This window comes from Phyllobates terribilis, unplaced genomic scaffold (genome assembly GCF_046119375.1).
Source record: "Phyllobates terribilis strain yellow unplaced genomic scaffold, ASM4611937v1 Scaffold_1__5_contigs__length_1240528914, whole genome shotgun sequence".
Lineage (NCBI taxonomy): Eukaryota > Metazoa > Chordata > Amphibia > Anura > Dendrobatidae > Phyllobates > Phyllobates terribilis.
The window spans coordinates 423,017,781-423,036,263 of NW_027362761.1; the positions used below are offsets into that span (position 1 = coordinate 423,017,781).

The window sequence follows — 18,483 nt, forward strand, 5'->3', positions numbered from 1 at the left end:
TGAAATGAGTACTTTTAAGAGAGCTCATTCTCAATTCTATTACAGTGTAAATGCAGATGTAGTTTCAAGATATTACTCCACAACATTTAATCACTGACTACTGGGAAAACCATTAAGGAAAATCCAGCAACTAATGGGACAAATTTCCTACGGTTGAAACTAATCTTTCCTTTTTATATGTTTTAATAATAATTATCATTGTTTGTAGCTGACTTAGTTTGGAGCGTTTATCAGACGGTCTATTAGTGCTAACCAGTGGATACAAGAGCAGACCCACTAAAAAGCACAGTGATGTCTAGTTCAGAGCCATAAGGATATATATCTCAGTACAGACCAAAAGTTTGGACACACCTTCTCATTTAAAGATTTTTCTGTATTTTCATGACTATGAAAATTGTACATTCACACTGAAGGCATCAAAACTATGAATTAACACATGTGGAATTATATACTTAACAAAAAAGTGTGAAACAACTGAAAATATGTCTTATATTCTAGGTTCTTCAAAGTAGCCACCTTTTGCTTTGATGACTGCTTTGCACACTCTTGGCATTCTATTGATGAGCTTCAAGAGGTAGTATAGAAATATTGCTCAAAAAAATAAAGGGAACACTTAAACAACAGAATATAACTCCAAGTACATCAAACTTCTGTGAAATCAAACTGTCCACTTAGGAAGCAACACTGATTGACAGTCAAGTTCACATGTTGTTGTGCAAATGGAGTAGACAATAGATGGAAATTATTGGCAATTATCAAGACACCCTCAATAAAGGAGTAGTTCTGCAGGTGGGGACCACAGACTACATCTCAGTACCAATGCTTTCTGGCTGATGTTTTGGTCACTTTTGAATGTTGGTTGTGCTTTCACACTCGTGGTAGCATGAGACAGACTCTACAACCCACAGAAGTTGCTCAGGTAGTGCAGCTCATCCAGGATGGCACATCAATGCGAGCTGTGGTAAGAAGGTTTGCTGTGTCTGTCAGCATAGTTTCCAGAGGCTGGAGGCGCTACCAGGAGACAGGCCAGTACACCAGGAGACGTGGAGGGGGCCGTATGAGGGCAACAACCTAGCAGAAGGACCGCTACCTCCACCTTTGTGCAAGGAGGAACAGGAGGAGCGCTACCAGAGCCCTTCAAAATGACCTTCAGCTGGCCACAAATGTGCATGTGTCTGCACAAACTGTTAGAAACCGACTCAATGAGTGTGGTATGAGGGCCCAACGTCCACAGGTGGGGGTTGTGCTCACAGCCCAACACCCGTGCAGGACGCTTGGCATTTGCCACAGAACACCAGGATTGGCAAAGTCACCATTGGCGTCCTGTGCTCTTCACAGATGAAAGCAGGTTCACACTGAGCATTTGTGACAGACGTGACAGAGTCTGGAGATGCCGTGGAGAGCGATCTGCTGCCTGCTACATCCTTCAGGATGGCTGGTTTGGCAGTGAGTCAGTAATGGTGTGGGGTGGCATTTCTTTGGAGGGCCGCACAGTCCTCCATGTGCTCGCAAGAGGTAGCCTGACTGCCATTAGGTACCGAGATGAGACCCTCAGACCCCTTGTGACACCATATGCTGGTGCGGTTGGCACTGGGTTCCTCCTAATGCAGGACAATGCAAGACCTCATGTGGCTGGAGTGTGTCAGCAGTTCCTGCAAGATGAAGGCATTGAAGCTATGGACTGGCCCGCCCAGACCTGAATTCGATTGAGCAAATCTGGGACATCATGTCTCGCTCCATCCACCAATGACACGTTGCACCACAGACTGTCCAGGAGTTGGCGGATGCTTTAGTCCAGGTCTGGGAGGAGATCCCACAGGAGACCATCCGCAACCTCATCAGGAGCATGCCCAGGCATTGTAGGGAGGTCATACAGGCACGTGGAGGCCACACACAATACTGAGCCTCATTTTGACTTGTTTTAAATACATTACATCAAAGTTGGATCAGCCTGTAGTGTGTTTTTCCACTTTAATTTTGGGGGTGACTCCAAATCCAGGCCTCCATTGGTTAATAAATTTGATTTCCATTGATGATTTTTGTGTGATTTTGTTGTCCTCACATTCAACTTTGTACAGAACAAAGTATTCAATGAGAATATTTAATTCATTCAGATCTAGGATGTGTTATTTGAGTGTTCCCTTTATTTTTTTTGAGCAGTGTATGTGTGTATATGTAAATAATAAATAAATATATATATATATATATATATAATGTCAAGTGACCTTTCTTGGGCAATTAAAAGGGTTTTGTTGTTGTACATGTAGGTCTTGATTCATCATTTGCGTCTTTTTTTAAGTCTCTTTCCTTTTTTATCTTGTCGTATTAGTTGCAATTAATGCATACTATGAATGATGTAAACCTAATAAGGTTCACCTAACAAACACCCTTACACGCATTTCACAAATGCTTCATCAAGGGTCGAAGCATTGGTGAAACGCGCGTCGGGTGTTTGGTGGGTGAGCCTAATTACGTTTACACCATTTGTTATTGCACCATTTGCACCTTATATGACTTAATCTGCAGGGAATTACTTTTTATGCCACTTCAATCTGTACTGTTATTTTATATGCTTAAACTATCTTCTTCTTTAAAATTTGTATAATATACATATACAGCGGGTGAAATAAGTATTGAACACGTCACCAATTTTCTAAGTAAATGTATTTCTAAAGGTGTTATTGACATGAAATTCTCACCCAATATTAGTAACAACCCATCTAATCCACACAGGCAAAGAAATCAAACCATAGATGTCCATAAATGAAAGGGGATGTCCGGTCTAGAATGAAAAGTGTGCAATTCTCTGTGACTGCAGGCTTTCGAATTCTCCCAGCACACACACTGTGTGCTGCGAGGATTCACTGTTCTCTTCCACAAGAACGGCAGTCAGGTATGTGATGTGCATATGACGCGCCCCCTGGGCCAGTGCTGTTTGGGGATTACCCGGAGCCGGATCTGATGGGGGTTGTAGTCTCCGAGTGGCGGCGACCCGGTCCGTGCCCAGGGTGTCAAACTCAGTGTGTGGCAGTCTTTACAGATGTTATTAGTTGTTCTTAGTGTCGACTACGCCACCCGTTGATTTGCGGTCAAAAGGCCGCCGCTGCAGCAGGGTCCGCTGAGGCTGGTGGTATATGTGCAGCTGTGGTAGTATAACCCCCAACGGGAGGGGTATAGCCTCAGGGGGTCAGGTGTAGAGGATGGTGGTAGTGGTGGTGCAGTGTGGATGGTAAGAAGACTCAGAGTCGGGCTGTGCAGTTCAGGGTTTTTACTTACTGCTGTTCTGTTGGTCACTCTGGCCTTGAGTGACCGCCCGAGCCGTGCTGCGTCCACCAGGTCCTGGACTCGGCCAACCCCCAAGCAATTCTGGAGCGTGGTCCTGAGCTCCCTTTCTGACTGTCCTCTCTACTGGCCGTTCCCACCAGGGGTCCACTTATGTCCGGCTCCCTCGGGTCTCCTGTTGGGTGAACCTTCTTTTGGCTTCCCTGACCCTATGCTCGGTGTGCCTTCTTAGTGGACTTGGTGAGGGGCTGCTCCACATGTAATGTCGCAGCCTCCGGTTCTTAGTTGAGGGTAGTTTCTCTCCTCCACTAATTTGGGATCCGGTTCCCTTGCGTGCCAACCCTTCACCCTTCTGGTTGTATACTGGGTTCTTGGGGTTCCTTCTTCTCCCCCTCTGGGTCCTTCTCTTCTCCTCTCTCTCTTCTCTCTGCAGGCGCTCCTGGACCTCTCTCAGGACTGACTGACCCTCTACAGAAGACTGACCCTGATCTAAGATGGTGCCCACCTTATATACTCCCTCTATGTGTGAGCTCAGGTGACCAGCACCCAATGAGCTCCTAGCCTTACCCAGACTGCTCCCCCTATCTGCCCCTACACTACTGGGATGTTCCACCCCCCTCCCACTCCAGCCAGGGACAGACACTGTCGTACCTGCACATATACTGGTGGGAGTACCGTCGGTCTGTCCCCCGGAAATGGGATGTATGTAGTGTATGCAGCTATCTGAGCTCAGTCCCACACTCCATCCTTACCCGGGAGTGGAATACCACACCTCTGGCTTGAGGTGTAATACCCCTGTAGCAGCCGAGTCCTCAGGGTGCTACACATACACCCCCGTCCAGAACCTGTTGGCGAGGCCTCACTCAATACAAGTATATGGAGCGAGGCCATTCCCACTAGATAGGTTCTGCCTGGGAGTATGCATATCGCATACATCATTCTAGACCGGACAACCCCTTTAAGTTATGTGTAATAATGAGAAATGACGCAGGGAAAAAGTATTGAACACATGAAGAGAGAGAGTGTGCATAACACCATGGAAAGTCATGGCACCCGTTGAAATCTTATCAGTAATTAGAAAGAAATCCTGCCCCTTAGTGAAAAAAAATATCAGCTGGCTGACTGCATTACTTATAGTTTTTTTTTTAAAAGGAGTTTTCTCACGAACGAAAGTTAATTTTAATCAATAGATCTTAGAAAAATAATAACTTCCATAATTGGATGTGTTGAAATAAAATGTTCCTGTGCTGAGATAATCTTATAACTCAGTGTTCCCCAACTCCAGTCCTCAAGACCCACCAACAGATCATGTTTTCAGGATTTCCTTAGTATTGTATAGGTGATGGAATTATTACCTGAACAATACTAAGGAAATCCTGAAAACATGATCTGTTGGTGGGTCTTGAGGACTGGAGTTGGGGAACAATGTTATAAATGTTCCCCTGCTGTGTACTGTGTAATGTCTGTGTCTGACTGTACAGGAACATGGTCTGATCATATCACAGCTCCTGGGCAGTGGAGGAAGCAAAAGAGTATACAGACATTACAGCAGGGGATCACAGCTGGTTCTTTCTGTGAGGTAAAACATTTCCCTGCCAGTTTATAAACCATGTTTTACTTCATAGAATCAGCTGTGATTCCCTACTGTAATGTCTGTCCGTGCATTTTTCTTGGGAACTAGACATTTCCCATGCCCCTTAAAGTGACTATTCAAACTAAGTCCCGCCGCTCGGTGCTTCACAGCGGGGCCTATCATTTATATACACCTTCTCACCTACTTGTTTTCTATCAATCTCCACCCCCTCTTCTTTGATTGACAGCTCTGTCTTTATAGAACCAGAGAAGGGCGGAGATAGATAGAAACCAAGCAGGTGGGGAGCTGTATATAAAAGATTGGCCGTCGTGAAGCATAGACCGCCTGTACTTGCTTTCAACAGTCAATCTGTGCCTTTTAAGGGGCATGGGAAATGTCTAGTTCACAAGAAAAATGCATGGAGAATGAATCCTATATTGTGTTCCAATACATTGAGAGAAGGCATTTTACACTACTTTCACCGGATCCTTGTATCATAATAAAATGTATTTATATTTTTTATCATTGCTTTTAATTCTGCATATAACAAAAATAAAAAAACCTGATTTACAATGCCAGGAGCATTATAGCTTTCTGCAGGACAACGATGATGTTACCAGCAAGGAGGGGAATTTATCTCCAATGTGAAAATCCCCATTTGTCACTTGGTTAAACAATCCACTGATCTCCCATCCTGTTAACAACACAAATAGCTTCTTCCTATGATGTTCTCTCTGTACATTGGGGCCACATACTATCTAAAAAATCCATCAAGAAATTGATGCCAGCATGTCAAGGCTGTGCTGAGGCCTTCATGATGACTAAAAAACAGTGTTCATGAAGTGCGTTCCTGTAATAATGCTTCACTGTAGTCTAGCACCGTCTGTATCCTGTGTATAAAAAAATAACATAAAAATTAGCACTAAATAAAAAGGCCCATATCTCTGGGACAGTATGGTGTATTAAAAAGATAAAGCAAGAAATGAAATACTGTAGGAGCAACCGGAATAATAAAATAAGAGCAAAAACTGTCTTCTTTTGACGTGATGGGTTCTCTTCAAATTAACTTCTACATGTACTTTACTATCTAAAAATGACCTGAAATAACATTGAAATATTAGATAACGCAAAAAGCATAATACAATGTTATTTCTTTTCTATTATATTAATATGTGACACTTTTTTTATTTTTTTTCCCACACAGTACTGGCTGGATCCAGCAAAGACTATTTCAGAACATAAAGACTTGATTAGCAGTAAGTACTTTGTATGTGATCTGCCAGGAGTTTGTATGAGACACGACATGGATTAGCCAGATTATGCATCAGAATAGAGTGTTTTACAGGATTAGCAATGCTCGCAATAATGCATTTCATGTAATGAGATCCCAGAATAACAAAACATGGCAATGTAGAGATGCTTGTTACATCCAGTTGATGTCTGTTAACTTTAGATACTTTTTGATTTCTTTATTCATTACGACAACAACAAAAAAATCAAGTGGAAAAAAAATAAAGATTTTGCGATTCAAAGATTTTACAGGGACTAGGAAAATGGGTAGATACTACGACAATACACACATTGGTCAGTGAATTTTGTCTTCAGGAGAATGCATAGATATTATCATAAGATGTTTATTGTGATTTTGAAGGGAGTAATGTATGTAAATATTTTTATGGTAAAAAAAAGTATTCTAGGAGTGATACGTTTTGTCCTTTGACATAAAAGCATTTACATATATTTTGGTACCATGGTAGCCAACAAAAAACAATTTTTTTTATTCTACATCAGAGGTGGTGAACCTCAGGCCTGCGGGCTGTTTACAGCCCTTAATGACCTTTTATCCGGCCCCCGGGCAGATTCCCAGGGGCAGCTGTATTTTGACAGTTACCGGCCCTTTAATTACTTCTTGTTTGTGAGCATGCGCACGCAGTGTTGAGGCGCGTGCAATGAAAGATTACGTCCTGACGCCAGTGACAGTGTCAGGACGTACATTGAGGGCGGAGTTGGCGTGCAATTTGTGCGGCCCCTGAAGGATGGTATGAATATCCAAGTGGCCCTTGGCAGAAATAAGGTTCCCACACCTGTTCTACATCGTATTGAGTAGACATTATGGCACTACAGTTGCAAAAAAAAGTTAAGTGAACTCTGTGGCATTCTCTGTATTTCAAGGTTAGAGTACCATGACCACACTGTGTAATATTTCTGCATTGATTGTTAATGTTGCATGGTTTGTCGATTAAATTTTTCTTAAATCAGATAACAGGTTACAATAAAACACAATCTAAGTAAACTAACGAAACAGTTGTACTGTTCACACAGATTAAGTAAATATCCACAAGAAGTAAAAGCAAAGAAATTAGCTGGAGCGCGTGTTGCTATAAGTTCAATGTGTAGGAGAACAGTCACACTGTGGCCATTAACAGACAGAACCTAGAATAAAAATACAGTGAGCAAACACCCTGCAGTAAGTGAATAACTAAATTGGGCTGTTCATCTTGTGTATATAGCTTTCCAGGGGCAGGTGTAGAACAGTAAGGTCTGGGTCCTGCTCTTCCTCCATCTATTGAGGCCTGCTGGCACATAGAGAGATAGGACAATGCTGATTGGGCACACCATGTCGTGGTGGGAAGGTTTTTATGCTTTTTTTGATCAAAATAGTGTGAACTAAATACCCTATATTATTTTACATGTACTATTACTATTTACTTACTTCAGGGTATATGCTCAATTGTTTTTTCATAGGTTATAAATATCCATAGTGCAATAACCATAAGGAACATTCTCTGTGTTTAATGTCTTTCACAATTCCTATGCCCTTTAAATAAACGTCACTCTCCGCAAAGAGAAATATTACCCCTAGATACTGGTCTGACGCCTCTCATCCAGCCAAACCAGAACTCACACTTTGTGTTTCGGGTACAACCCTTCGTCAGTGCAGTGTCTGCAAATTGAGTTTCTTGTCTTGACTTTTTATCCTAAGTCATGTGATGAGGCTCGTTAAAGGGTCACTATTAACTTTTAGGATTGTTACTTCCTGTAGGTGGCACTAGAGTTCTAGTCCTCTTCCTCTCTGAAGAGACAATTTGCATATATCCCAGAGGAGCATTGCGGCTTTAAAAGTCTCCTCACCTGACTTGCTTAACATGTCACTCTCCTCAAGGAGAAATATTACCCCTAGATACCTTTAAATAAGGCACACACAGCCTGGTTGCTGATAAATCTGTTCATTTCAAGAAAGATTGGTTAGTTTGAGCCATACCTTGAGGCAAGAAGATGTGTCATAGAGAAACTGAACTTGGAAAATGCTATGAAAGCATTGCTAAAACCTTTCTGTACATCAATATATGGTTAGGTTGTCTACAAATTTCAGGACTGTTGCAATCTCTGGTAAGATTTCACCAATCCCGAAAGAGATGAGAAAGATTTGAAGTGTCACAACAAAAGACCTACTGAAGACTCTACAAACTGCAAAAACCTCTGTTCATGCATCCACCATTAGGAAAACACTTAACAAGAATGGTGTTTGTGGAAGGACACCACAAAGAAGGGGACTAAAAAGATAAATTGTGGCTTGTCAAAAGCAATGTTTTTGGTAAAATAAATTCTGGACTGATGAGGCAAAAGGGGAACATTTTGGCACAAATGCACAATTTTATTCTCAGTGGAATATAAAACATGTCACACCAGCATCAAAACCTCATCCCAACTGTGAAGCATGGAGGAAGCTCATGGTTCAGTAGTGCTTTGCTGCCTCCGGACCTGGCTGACTTGTGATTATTTTACATGAGAATGTAAAGGCAGCAGGCCGAAGACCCTGATTCAACAAGATGATAACCCAAAGCACATAATTACTCAACTAAATGAATAAAAAAGAATAAAATTAATGGTTTGGAATGGTCAAGTCCAAGTCCTGACCCTTAACTCTTAGATGCTTTGGGATGACCTGAATAGAGCTGTACATGAAAGGCGTCCCAGAAATATTAATGAACCGAAACACATCTACAGAAAGAAATTATCCAAAATTCCTCGGCATTATTATGCAAATCTTAATTGCAGCTAAACAAAACATTTTGTGCTGGTTATTGCTGCTGAAGTGGGATCTACAGGTTAAAAAATTAATGGATCCATTAACTTTTTCACCTTGCACTGCAGAGATTATATATATATATATATATATATATATATATATATATATATATATATATATATATATATATATATATTATAGACCATAAGTTTGGACACACCTTCTCATTTACAGATTTTTCTGTATTTTCATGACTTTGAAAATTGTACATTCACACTGAAGGCATCAAAACTATGAATTAACACATGTGGAATTATATACTTAACAAAAAAGTGTGAAACAACTGAAAATATGTCTTATATTGTAGGTTCTTCAAAGTAGCCACCTTTTGCTTTGATGACTGCTTTGCACACTCTTGGCATTCTCTTGATGAGCTTCAAGAGGTAGTCACCGGAAATGGTTTTCACTTCACAGGTGTGCCCTGTCAGGTTTAATAAGTGGGATTTATTGCCTTATAAATGGGGTTGGAACCATCAGTTGTGTTGTGCAGAAGTCTGGTGGATACACAGCTGATAGTCCTACTGAATAGACTGTTAGCTGCTTTTTTCTTGCCATAATACAAATTCTAAGTAAAGAAAAACAAGTGGCCATCATTACTTTAAGAAATGAAGGTCAGTCAGTCTGAAAAATTGGGCAAACTTTGAAAGTGTCCCCAAGTGCAGTTGCAAAAACCATCAAGCGCTACAAAAAAACTGGCTCACAGGAAAGGAAGACAAAGAGTCACCTCTGCTTCTGAGGATAAGTTTATCCGAGTCACCAGTCTCAGAAATCGCAGGTTAACAGCAGCTCAGATTAGAGACCAGGTCAATGCCACACAGAGTTCTAGCAGCAGACACATCTCTACAACAACTGTTAAGAGGAGACTTTGTGCTGCTGGCCTTCATGGTAAAATAGCTGCTAGGAAACCACTGCTAAGGACAGGCAACAAGCAGAAGAGACTTGTTTGGGCTAAAGAACACAAGGAATGGACATTAGACCAGTGGAAATGTGTGCTTTGGTCTGATGAGTCCAAATTTGAGATCTTTGGTTCCAACCACCGTGTCTTTGTGCGACGCAGAAAAGGTGAACGGATGGACTCTACATGCCTGTTTCCCACCGTGTCGCATGGAGGAGGAGGTGTGATGGTGTGGGGGTGCTTTGCTGGTGACACTGTGGGGGATTTATTCAAAATTGAAGGCATACTGAACCAGCATGGCTACCACAGCATCTTGCAGCGGCATGCTATTCCATCCGGTTTGCGTTTAGTTGGACCATCATTTATTTTTCAACAGGACAATGACCCCAAACACACCTCAAGGCTGTGTAAGGGCTATTTACCCAAGAAGGAGAGTGATGGGGTGCTACGCCAGATGACCTGGCCTCCACAGTCACCAGACCTGAACCCAATCGAGATGGTTTGGGGTGAGCTGGACCGCAGAGTGAAGGCAAAAGGGCCAACAAGTGCTAAGCATCTCTGGGAACTCCTTCAAGATTGTTGGAAGACCATTTCTGGTGACTACCTCTTGAAGCTCATCAAGAGAATGCCAAGAGTGTGCAAAGCAGTCATCAAAGCAAAAGGTGGCTACTTTGAAGAACCTAGAATATAAGACATATTTTCAGTTGTTTCACACTTTTTTGTTACGTATATAATTCCACATGTGTTAATTCCACATGTGAGCTCAAAGAACACTGGATTTTGACTGTTGGAGCTGAAAAGAGGACATCGGTAAACCAGGGGAGGAGTCCTGAGGAGATAATTTGCATATTCCCACTGCATTTTGGGGTAAGTGAAGAGTCTCCGTGAGATCAAAGAACACTGGATTTTGGCTGTTGGAGCTGAAAAGAGGACATCGGTAAACCGCGCGCCGCATTTTGAAGCTTTTTTTTTAAGCTTTTTTCACTGTTTTCAGAACATTAACAGTAAGAACATGGAAGAGTCCAGGAGCCATTTGGTGAGCTGCATATCCTGCTACATGTTCACAGACTTGCCAGTGGAAAAGCCAAACTTCACATGCCAGAAATGCAAGCTTGTGTCCCTGTTGGAGGAAAAGTTGCGAAATCTAGAAGAGAGGTTAACTACCTTGAAAATCATTAAGGAAGGTGAAGAGTTCTTAGACAGAGCAGAATTATCTCTTCATGATTCAGAAAAAGAAGAAATTCGAACTGCACCTGAGGAAACAGAGGAATGGAAGCATGTGACCCACAGAAGCCGGAGGATCGAGAGGCAGTCAGCACCCATACTGCTCAGGAACCAGTACCAGGCTCTCACGCAGGAGAACCATGAAGAAATACAGCAAGATAAGACTTTGCCAGCAATGAATAACCTTGTAAGCCCTCAGAATCCTCCTGGATGGAGAAAGAAGAATGTTGTGAAGAAAAAACGGAGAGTGGTGGTCATGGGGGATTCCTTGTTAAGAGGAACAGAGGCCGCTATCTGCAGACCAGACATAACCTCAAGAGAAATGTGCTGTCTTCCAGGAGCAAAAATTAAAGATGTGTCTGACAGGATATCAAGACTCTTCAGACCTACAGATCACTACCCATTCCTGCTAATACATGTGGGGACAAATGATACCGCAAGAAAGGACCTGGAAACCATCTGCAGTGACTTTGAAGACTTGGGCAAGAAAGTGAAAGAATTGGGAGCGCAGGTGGTCTTCTCATCCATCCTCCCAGTGGATGGCCATGGAACGATGAGGTGGAATAAGATTCTACAGGTGAACAACTGGCTACGTCGATGGTGCCGTCAACAAGGATTTGGATTTCTGGATCACGGAATGAATTACCTATACGATGGACTACTTGCTAGAGATGGGGTGCACCTTACGAAGACTGGAAAACATGTATTTGGAAGTCGCCTTGCTACACTCATCAGAAGAGCTTTAAACTAGAACAATGTGGGAAGGGAAGCAAAAGGCCAGAAAAAGCCATACAGCTGACAAATACTATTGAGATCTCTGCTACTGGAAGTGGAAAGGAAGAACAAAGACAAAACAATTTAAATAATAAAAATATGGGAGGAAGAGAAACCAATCACAAACTAAAATGTTTTTATACAAATGCACAAAGCATGGGCAACAAACAAGGAGAATTAGAACTACTAACGCAGGAAAAGAAATATGATGTCATTGGAATCACTGAAACTTGGTGGGACGATACACATGATTGGAATAAAAGGCTAAAAGGATACAACTTATTTGCAAGAAACAGACTTGATAAACGAGGAGGAGGTGTCGCATTGTATGTTAGAAAAGCGTATATCTGCACAGAGATTGAAGCTTCAGAGACTGGGATTTCTGTGGAAACTGTTTGGGTAAGAATACAAGGAGAGAACAACGGAAAGGACACCATTGTAGGCATTTACTACAGGCCACCTGGGCAAGCTGAAGATATGGATGAACTCTTTATGTATCAAATGACCAAGTTCTCAAAAAAATATGACGTAGTGGTCATGGGAGATTTCAACTATCCAGACATTTGTTGGGAATCTCTCTCAAGTAAAACTAACAGGTCAAGCAAATTCTTATCCTCTCTTGCTGACAACTTTATCTTCCAAAAGGTAGGGGAGAAAACAAGGGGATCTGCTACTTTGGATCTAATCCTTATAAACAAGGAGGAAATGGTTGAGGAGGTAAAAGTGGCTGGGACCCTAGGAGGCAGCGATCATGCTATTATAGAATTTTGGATAACTAGAGGAGGAAGACATGTGAAGACTCAAACTTCAAGGTTAGATTTTAGAAAGGCAGATTTTAAGAGACTCAGAAAGAGAATAGGAGGGATCCAATGGCTGGATGTCCTTAAGGACAAAAATGTCCAGGAAGGATGGGAAATTTTTAAAAATGAGATTCTCAAAGCACAATCGTTAACAATCCCGAAAAGTAGGAAGAATGGGAAGCATTTAAGGAAACCAGGATGGATGAACACAGAACTTAAACACATGCTAAAAAGAAAGAAAGAAATGTTTATTAAATGGAAAGAGGGAGGCATATCTAAAGAAGATTATAATGCAGTCTGCAGATCCTGCAGGGCATGTATCAGGTTAGCTAAAGCTGACAATGAATTAAGGCTTGCAAGAGATGTCAAAAGCAATAAAAAAGGATTTTGGGGGTATGTCAAAAGTAAAAGAAAAGTCAAAGATGCTATAGGATTTTTACAGGATGAAAATGGAGAAATGGTAAGAGAGGATGTTGAGAAGGCCAAACTTTTTAATTCCTATTTTGCATCTGTTTTCTCTCAGAAAGAAAATGTAACATCAACTGATCTTCACTGTCCTTTTAAAGGAATAGAAGAATCCAAGTTATCTGTAAACAGAAAGATTGTGAGGGAATATTTAGCTAACATAAATGAGTTCAAGTCTCCAGGTCCAGATGAATTACACCCCAGAGTACTAAAGGAGATCGTAGAAGAAATTTTAGAACCACTCTCCATAATCTTTGAAAATTCTTGGAGAACAGGAGAAGTCCCAGAAGACTGGAGAAGAGCAAATGTTGTTCCTATATTCAAAAAGGGGAAGAAGGTGGACCCAGGGAACTATAGGCCGGTGAGTCTGACTTCTATACCAGGAAAGATCTTTGAACAAATTATTAAACAACATGTATGTAAGTACCTGGATAAGAATGAAGTGATTAACCAGAGTCAGCATGGGTTTGTAACTAACAAGTCATGTCAGACTAACTTAATTTCCTTCTATGACAGAATCACTGACTGGGTGGATCAGGGAAATGCTGTAGATATAGTATATCTTGACTTCAGCAAAGCATTTGACAAAGTATCTCACACCATCCTTATTGAAAAAATGACCAAGTATGCAATGGACCAGGCAACTGTTAGGTGGATTCATAACTGGCTTAGTGATCGGACTCAAAGGGTGATTGTAAATGGCTTCACATCCAGCTGGATGAATGTCTCAAGTGGGGTACCACAGGGCTCCGTCCTGGGACCTGTATTGTTCAACATCTTTATCAATGATTTAGATGAAGGAATTGAGGGTAAACTGATTAAATTTGCTGATGACACAAAGCTAGGAGGGATAGCTAATACTAGAGAAGAGAGAGAGAGGATTCAAAAAGACCTAAGTAAACTGGAGCAGTGGGCAGCAACCAACAGAATGGTTTTTAACAGGGAAAAATGCAAAGTACTACATCTGGGCAATAAAAATGAAAAAAGCATATACAGAATGGGAGGAATAGAGCTAAGCAACAGTACATGTGAAAAAGATTTAGGTATACTAATAGATCATAGACTGAACATGAGTCAACAGTGTGATGCAGCAGCAAAAAAGGCAAATACAATTCTGGGATGTATTAACAGAAGCATACAGTCTAGATCACGTGAAGTCATTATTGGTCTTTACTCCTCTTTGGTCAGACCTCATCTGGAATACTGTGTACAGTTTTGGGCCCCACATTTTAAAAAAGACATAGACAAACTGGAGCAAGTTCAGAGAAGAGCGACCAGAATGGTGACTGGTCTGCAAACCATGTCCTATGAGGAACGGTTGCAGGATTTGGGAATGTTTAGCTTGCAAAAAAGAAGACTGAGAGGAGACTTAATAGCTGTCTACAAATATGTCAAGGGCTGTCACATTGTAGAAGGATCATCTTTATTCTCATTTGCACAAGGAAAGACTAGAAGCAATGGGATGAAACTAAATGGGAGGAGACACAGATTAGATATTAGAAAAAACTTTTTGACAGTTAGGGTGATTAATGAGTGGAACAGGCTGCCACGAGAGGTGGTGAGTTCCCCTTCAATGGACGTCTTCAAACAGAGGCTGGACAGACATCTGTCTGAGATGATTTAGTGAATCCTGCTTTGAGCAGGGGGTTGGACCAGATGACCCAGGAGGTCCCTTCCAACTCTACCATTCTATGATTCTATGAATTCAGAGTTTTGATGCCTTCAGTGTGAATGTACAATTTTCATAGTCATGAAAATACAGAAAAATCTTTAAATGAGAAGGTGTGTCCAAACTTTTAGTCTGTACTATATATATACTGCTCAAAAAAATAAAGGGAACACTCAAATAACACATCCTAGATTTGAATGAATGAAATATTCTCATTGAATACTTTGTTCTGTACAAAGTTGAATGTGCTGACAACAAAATCACGCAAAAATCATCAATGGAAATCAAATTTATTTACCAATGGAGGCCTGGATTTGGAGTCACCCCCCAAAATTAAAGTGGAATAACACACTACAGGCTGATCCAACTTTGATGTAATGTCCTTAAAACAATTCAAAATGAGGCTCAGTATTGCGTGTGGCCTCCACGTGCCTGTATGACCTCCCTTCAACGCCTGGGCTTGCTCCTAATGAGGTTGCAGATGGTCTCCTGTGGGATCTCTCCCAGACCTGGACTAAAGCATCCGCCAACTCCTGGACAGTCTGTGGTGCAACGTGACGTTGGTGGATGGAGCGAGACATGATGTCCCAGATGTGCTCAATCGGATTCACGTCTGGGGAACGGGCGGGCCAGTCCATAGCTTCAATGCCTTCGTCTTGCAGGAAGTGCTGACACACTCCAGCCACATGAGGTCTGGCATTGTCCTGCATTAGGAGGAACCCAGGGCCAACCGCACCAGCATATGGTCTCACAAGGGGTCTGAGGATCTCATCTCGGTACCTAATGGCAGTCAGGCTACCTCTTGCGAGCATATGGAGGACTGTGCAGCCCTCCAAAGAAATGCCACCCCACACCATTACTGACCCACTGCCAAACCGGTCATGCTGAAGGATGTTGCAGGCAGCAGATTGCTCTCCACGGCGTCTCCAGACTCTGTTACGTCTGTCACATGTGCTCAGTGTGAACCTGCTTTCATCTGTGATGATCACAGGGCGCCAGTGGCGACTTTGTCAATCCTGGTGTTCTGTGGCAACTGCCAAGCGTCCTGCACGGTGTTGGGCTGTGAGCACAACCCCCATCTGTGGATGTCGGGCCCTCATGCCACCCTCATGGAGTCGGTTTCTAACCGTTTGTGCAGACACATGCACATTTGTGTCCTGCTGGAGGTCATTTTGCAGGGCTCTGGCAGTGCTCCTCCTGTTCCTCCTTGTCCAAAGGCGGAGGTAGCGGTCCTGCTGCTGGGTTGTTGCCCTCCTACGGCCCCCTCCACATCTCTTGGTGTACTGGCCTGTCTCCTGGTAGCGCCTCCAGCCTCTGGACACTACGCTGACAGACAACTGTTTTGTGTCTTATTATTTTGTGTTTGTAAATGTGATAATAATCAGAACTCAGTTTATTGGAATTATCTAGATTTATGCATTGATTTCTAAGGACTGACCGTTCCATGCAGCGGTTGGGAATGAGTATGATATTCCTGAATACTTGGAAGGGTTCACAACATTGTCCCTTTTCATGACATACCAGAGCATCATTAGCATTGCATTATGAGCCTAACCATGGGCCTGTAAAGCAGTGACGCCGCAGCACAGCACTCGGTACAGTGACAAAGGGTCTCTGGCTTACTGTAAGTGATGTTGGGTGAGTATATTGCCTTTACAGGAAACTGACGAGAATCAGGCATAATTAAGCAAAGTGCAAAAAGACAACAGTGTGATTTGATGGCGACCAATATAATTCTGTTCTTATACTGGTGAAGGTTAATGGCTGCCTCTAGAGAACTATGTGGTGCCCATTATTTTGTGTGTAAGGTTCTGTGGGGATCACATTTGGGGCATCGTACTGTGTTGGGGTCAACATACATTGCTGGGAGTATTGAGGGGGGTACAGTAGGGTCATCATACCGTGCATGTGATGGTATCATACTATGTTTGAGGGGGCACTTTTGTTGGCATCATATTTTATGGGGGCAATGAAAGGGCAAACTAGGTGCTTCAATAGAAGGAAAATGACTTTGTAAGGGCTGGAAAGTTGTGATATATGCTCCTCTGTGACCCCACCAAATATTAAGGTTTTATCTTTTTGGTGGAGCAAATTATAACTTCTGCTATGTGGCCCCTTAATTTCTATGTAGACCCCTGCCCTTGAGGAAATACCCAATGCTCTGGTCATGTGATCTGACTCTTAAGAACTTTTAGTTGAAATGTACTTTGTTCTTGGGACAACCCGTTTAAGTTTGTTTTTATATGAAAATGTTCATCTTTATTTTTAATTATGAGGAAAAACTTTCTCAATTGTAGAAATTATTTTAATAAATATCAAGGTTGGCCCTCGACTTTGTGTAAGCTTTTAATTTTGTCCCTCTGTGTATTTGAATTCTGAATTCTAGCAGCTGTTCTATAGTTGCTGCTGCTAATATAAACAATTACATTATCTTAAACATATGATACATGTATGCAACTTCTGCTCTTTTCTGTTTTATAGCCGGCCCTCCCTACACACTATATTTTGGGGTTAAATTCTATACGGAAGATCCATGTAAACTGAAGGAAGAGATAACCAGGTATAGTATACTGAGTATCTGTATGGCTGTGTGATGGCATTCAGCAAAAAGGCCATGCCTTTACAGGTCACATACATACATACAGACATACATACGAAACCAGAAGTTTACATGCATACATACATACGAAACCAGAAGTTTACATGCATACATACATACGAAACCAGAAGTTTACATACTGTAATGCAGCGGCTTGCGGCACTACTGTAATGGTCCAGGGTGTGTTTTGGCTGACCATGTACCTCCCCCTCAGGTGACTGATCACATGACTGTGACATCAGCACAGGTCCTGTGTGTGCACTGGAAGATATATAAACCCTGGTAGTTTTGAAACAGGTGTGAAAGGCGTGAGGCCTGTTCCCTGTGTGTGACACCATTAGAGTGTGAGGCCTAGTGAAGCCTGGGGAAGCCTGAAAGGCAGAGGCTGGATCCTGTGTGTGCAAGAGATGCCAGTAGCCTTGGATGGTACGAGGGCTGGAGACCCCCATCTGGGAAGCCGTAAAGCCACAGCTGTGGCAGAACTAATCTGAAGCAGCTAAAACCAAGCAAAGGTAAAACCATGCTTGATGTGGACTTCTATATTGTTACCTTGCTGAAGGCTGTATCTGGAGCCAAGTGGACATATCTGTCACTGGAAAGGCTCTTGGACATTATATGTGTAATATGTCGGCGAGCCACTAAGATGGACTCGGTTATAAGCAGTTATGAAGTTTAATAAACTGCGGAATTGTGAAATGCTGGAAAACGTGGCTGGTGTGCTTTAATTGATCAGGTGAAGCGAGTGTCCCCCAGCATGATGACTAGCGCTGCCTTACATGTGGTTGTAGAATGCGAGCAACTGCAGCCCAGTTGCTAGGGGCAACTGCAGCCTGGTTGCTAGGGGTAACGGCACAGGACGACGAGTGTGGATACATACATCTTGCTGTGGCTCGGCGGGGTCACGAAGATTAAAGCATCTTGCTGTAACTCGGTGGGGTTACGAAAATTGTCCTTGCACTCAAACCTGGTTTGCTGTAACTCGACGGGGTTACGAAAATTGTTCTCGCACTGAAACCTGGTTTGCTGTGGCTCGGCGGGGCCACGAAAATTTTCCGGGGAGAGCGGTGTGAAGGGTCTAGTGTGAATAGTGTACCGCGATGGCTGTGAACAGA

General features: G+C 42.4%; 1 protein-coding gene across 5 annotated transcripts in view; it reads left to right on the forward strand.

The window, feature by feature from the left end:
* Nucleotides 1-18,483, forward strand: part of EPB41L4A (erythrocyte membrane protein band 4.1 like 4A) — a 334,648-nt gene that overhangs the window by 160,725 nt on the left and 155,440 nt on the right. For 4 of the 5 annotated variants that reach the window (XM_073677363.1, XM_073677380.1, XM_073677389.1 and 1 more), the window contains 2 exons: nt 6,060-6,111; nt 17,254-17,332. In XM_073677363.1, the coding sequence (XP_073533464.1) occupies nt 6,060-6,111; nt 17,254-17,332 (131 nt within the window). The remainder of the gene's footprint in view (nt 1-6,059; nt 6,112-17,253; nt 17,333-18,483) is intronic. The other variant, XM_073677398.1, reaches the window with a different exon arrangement.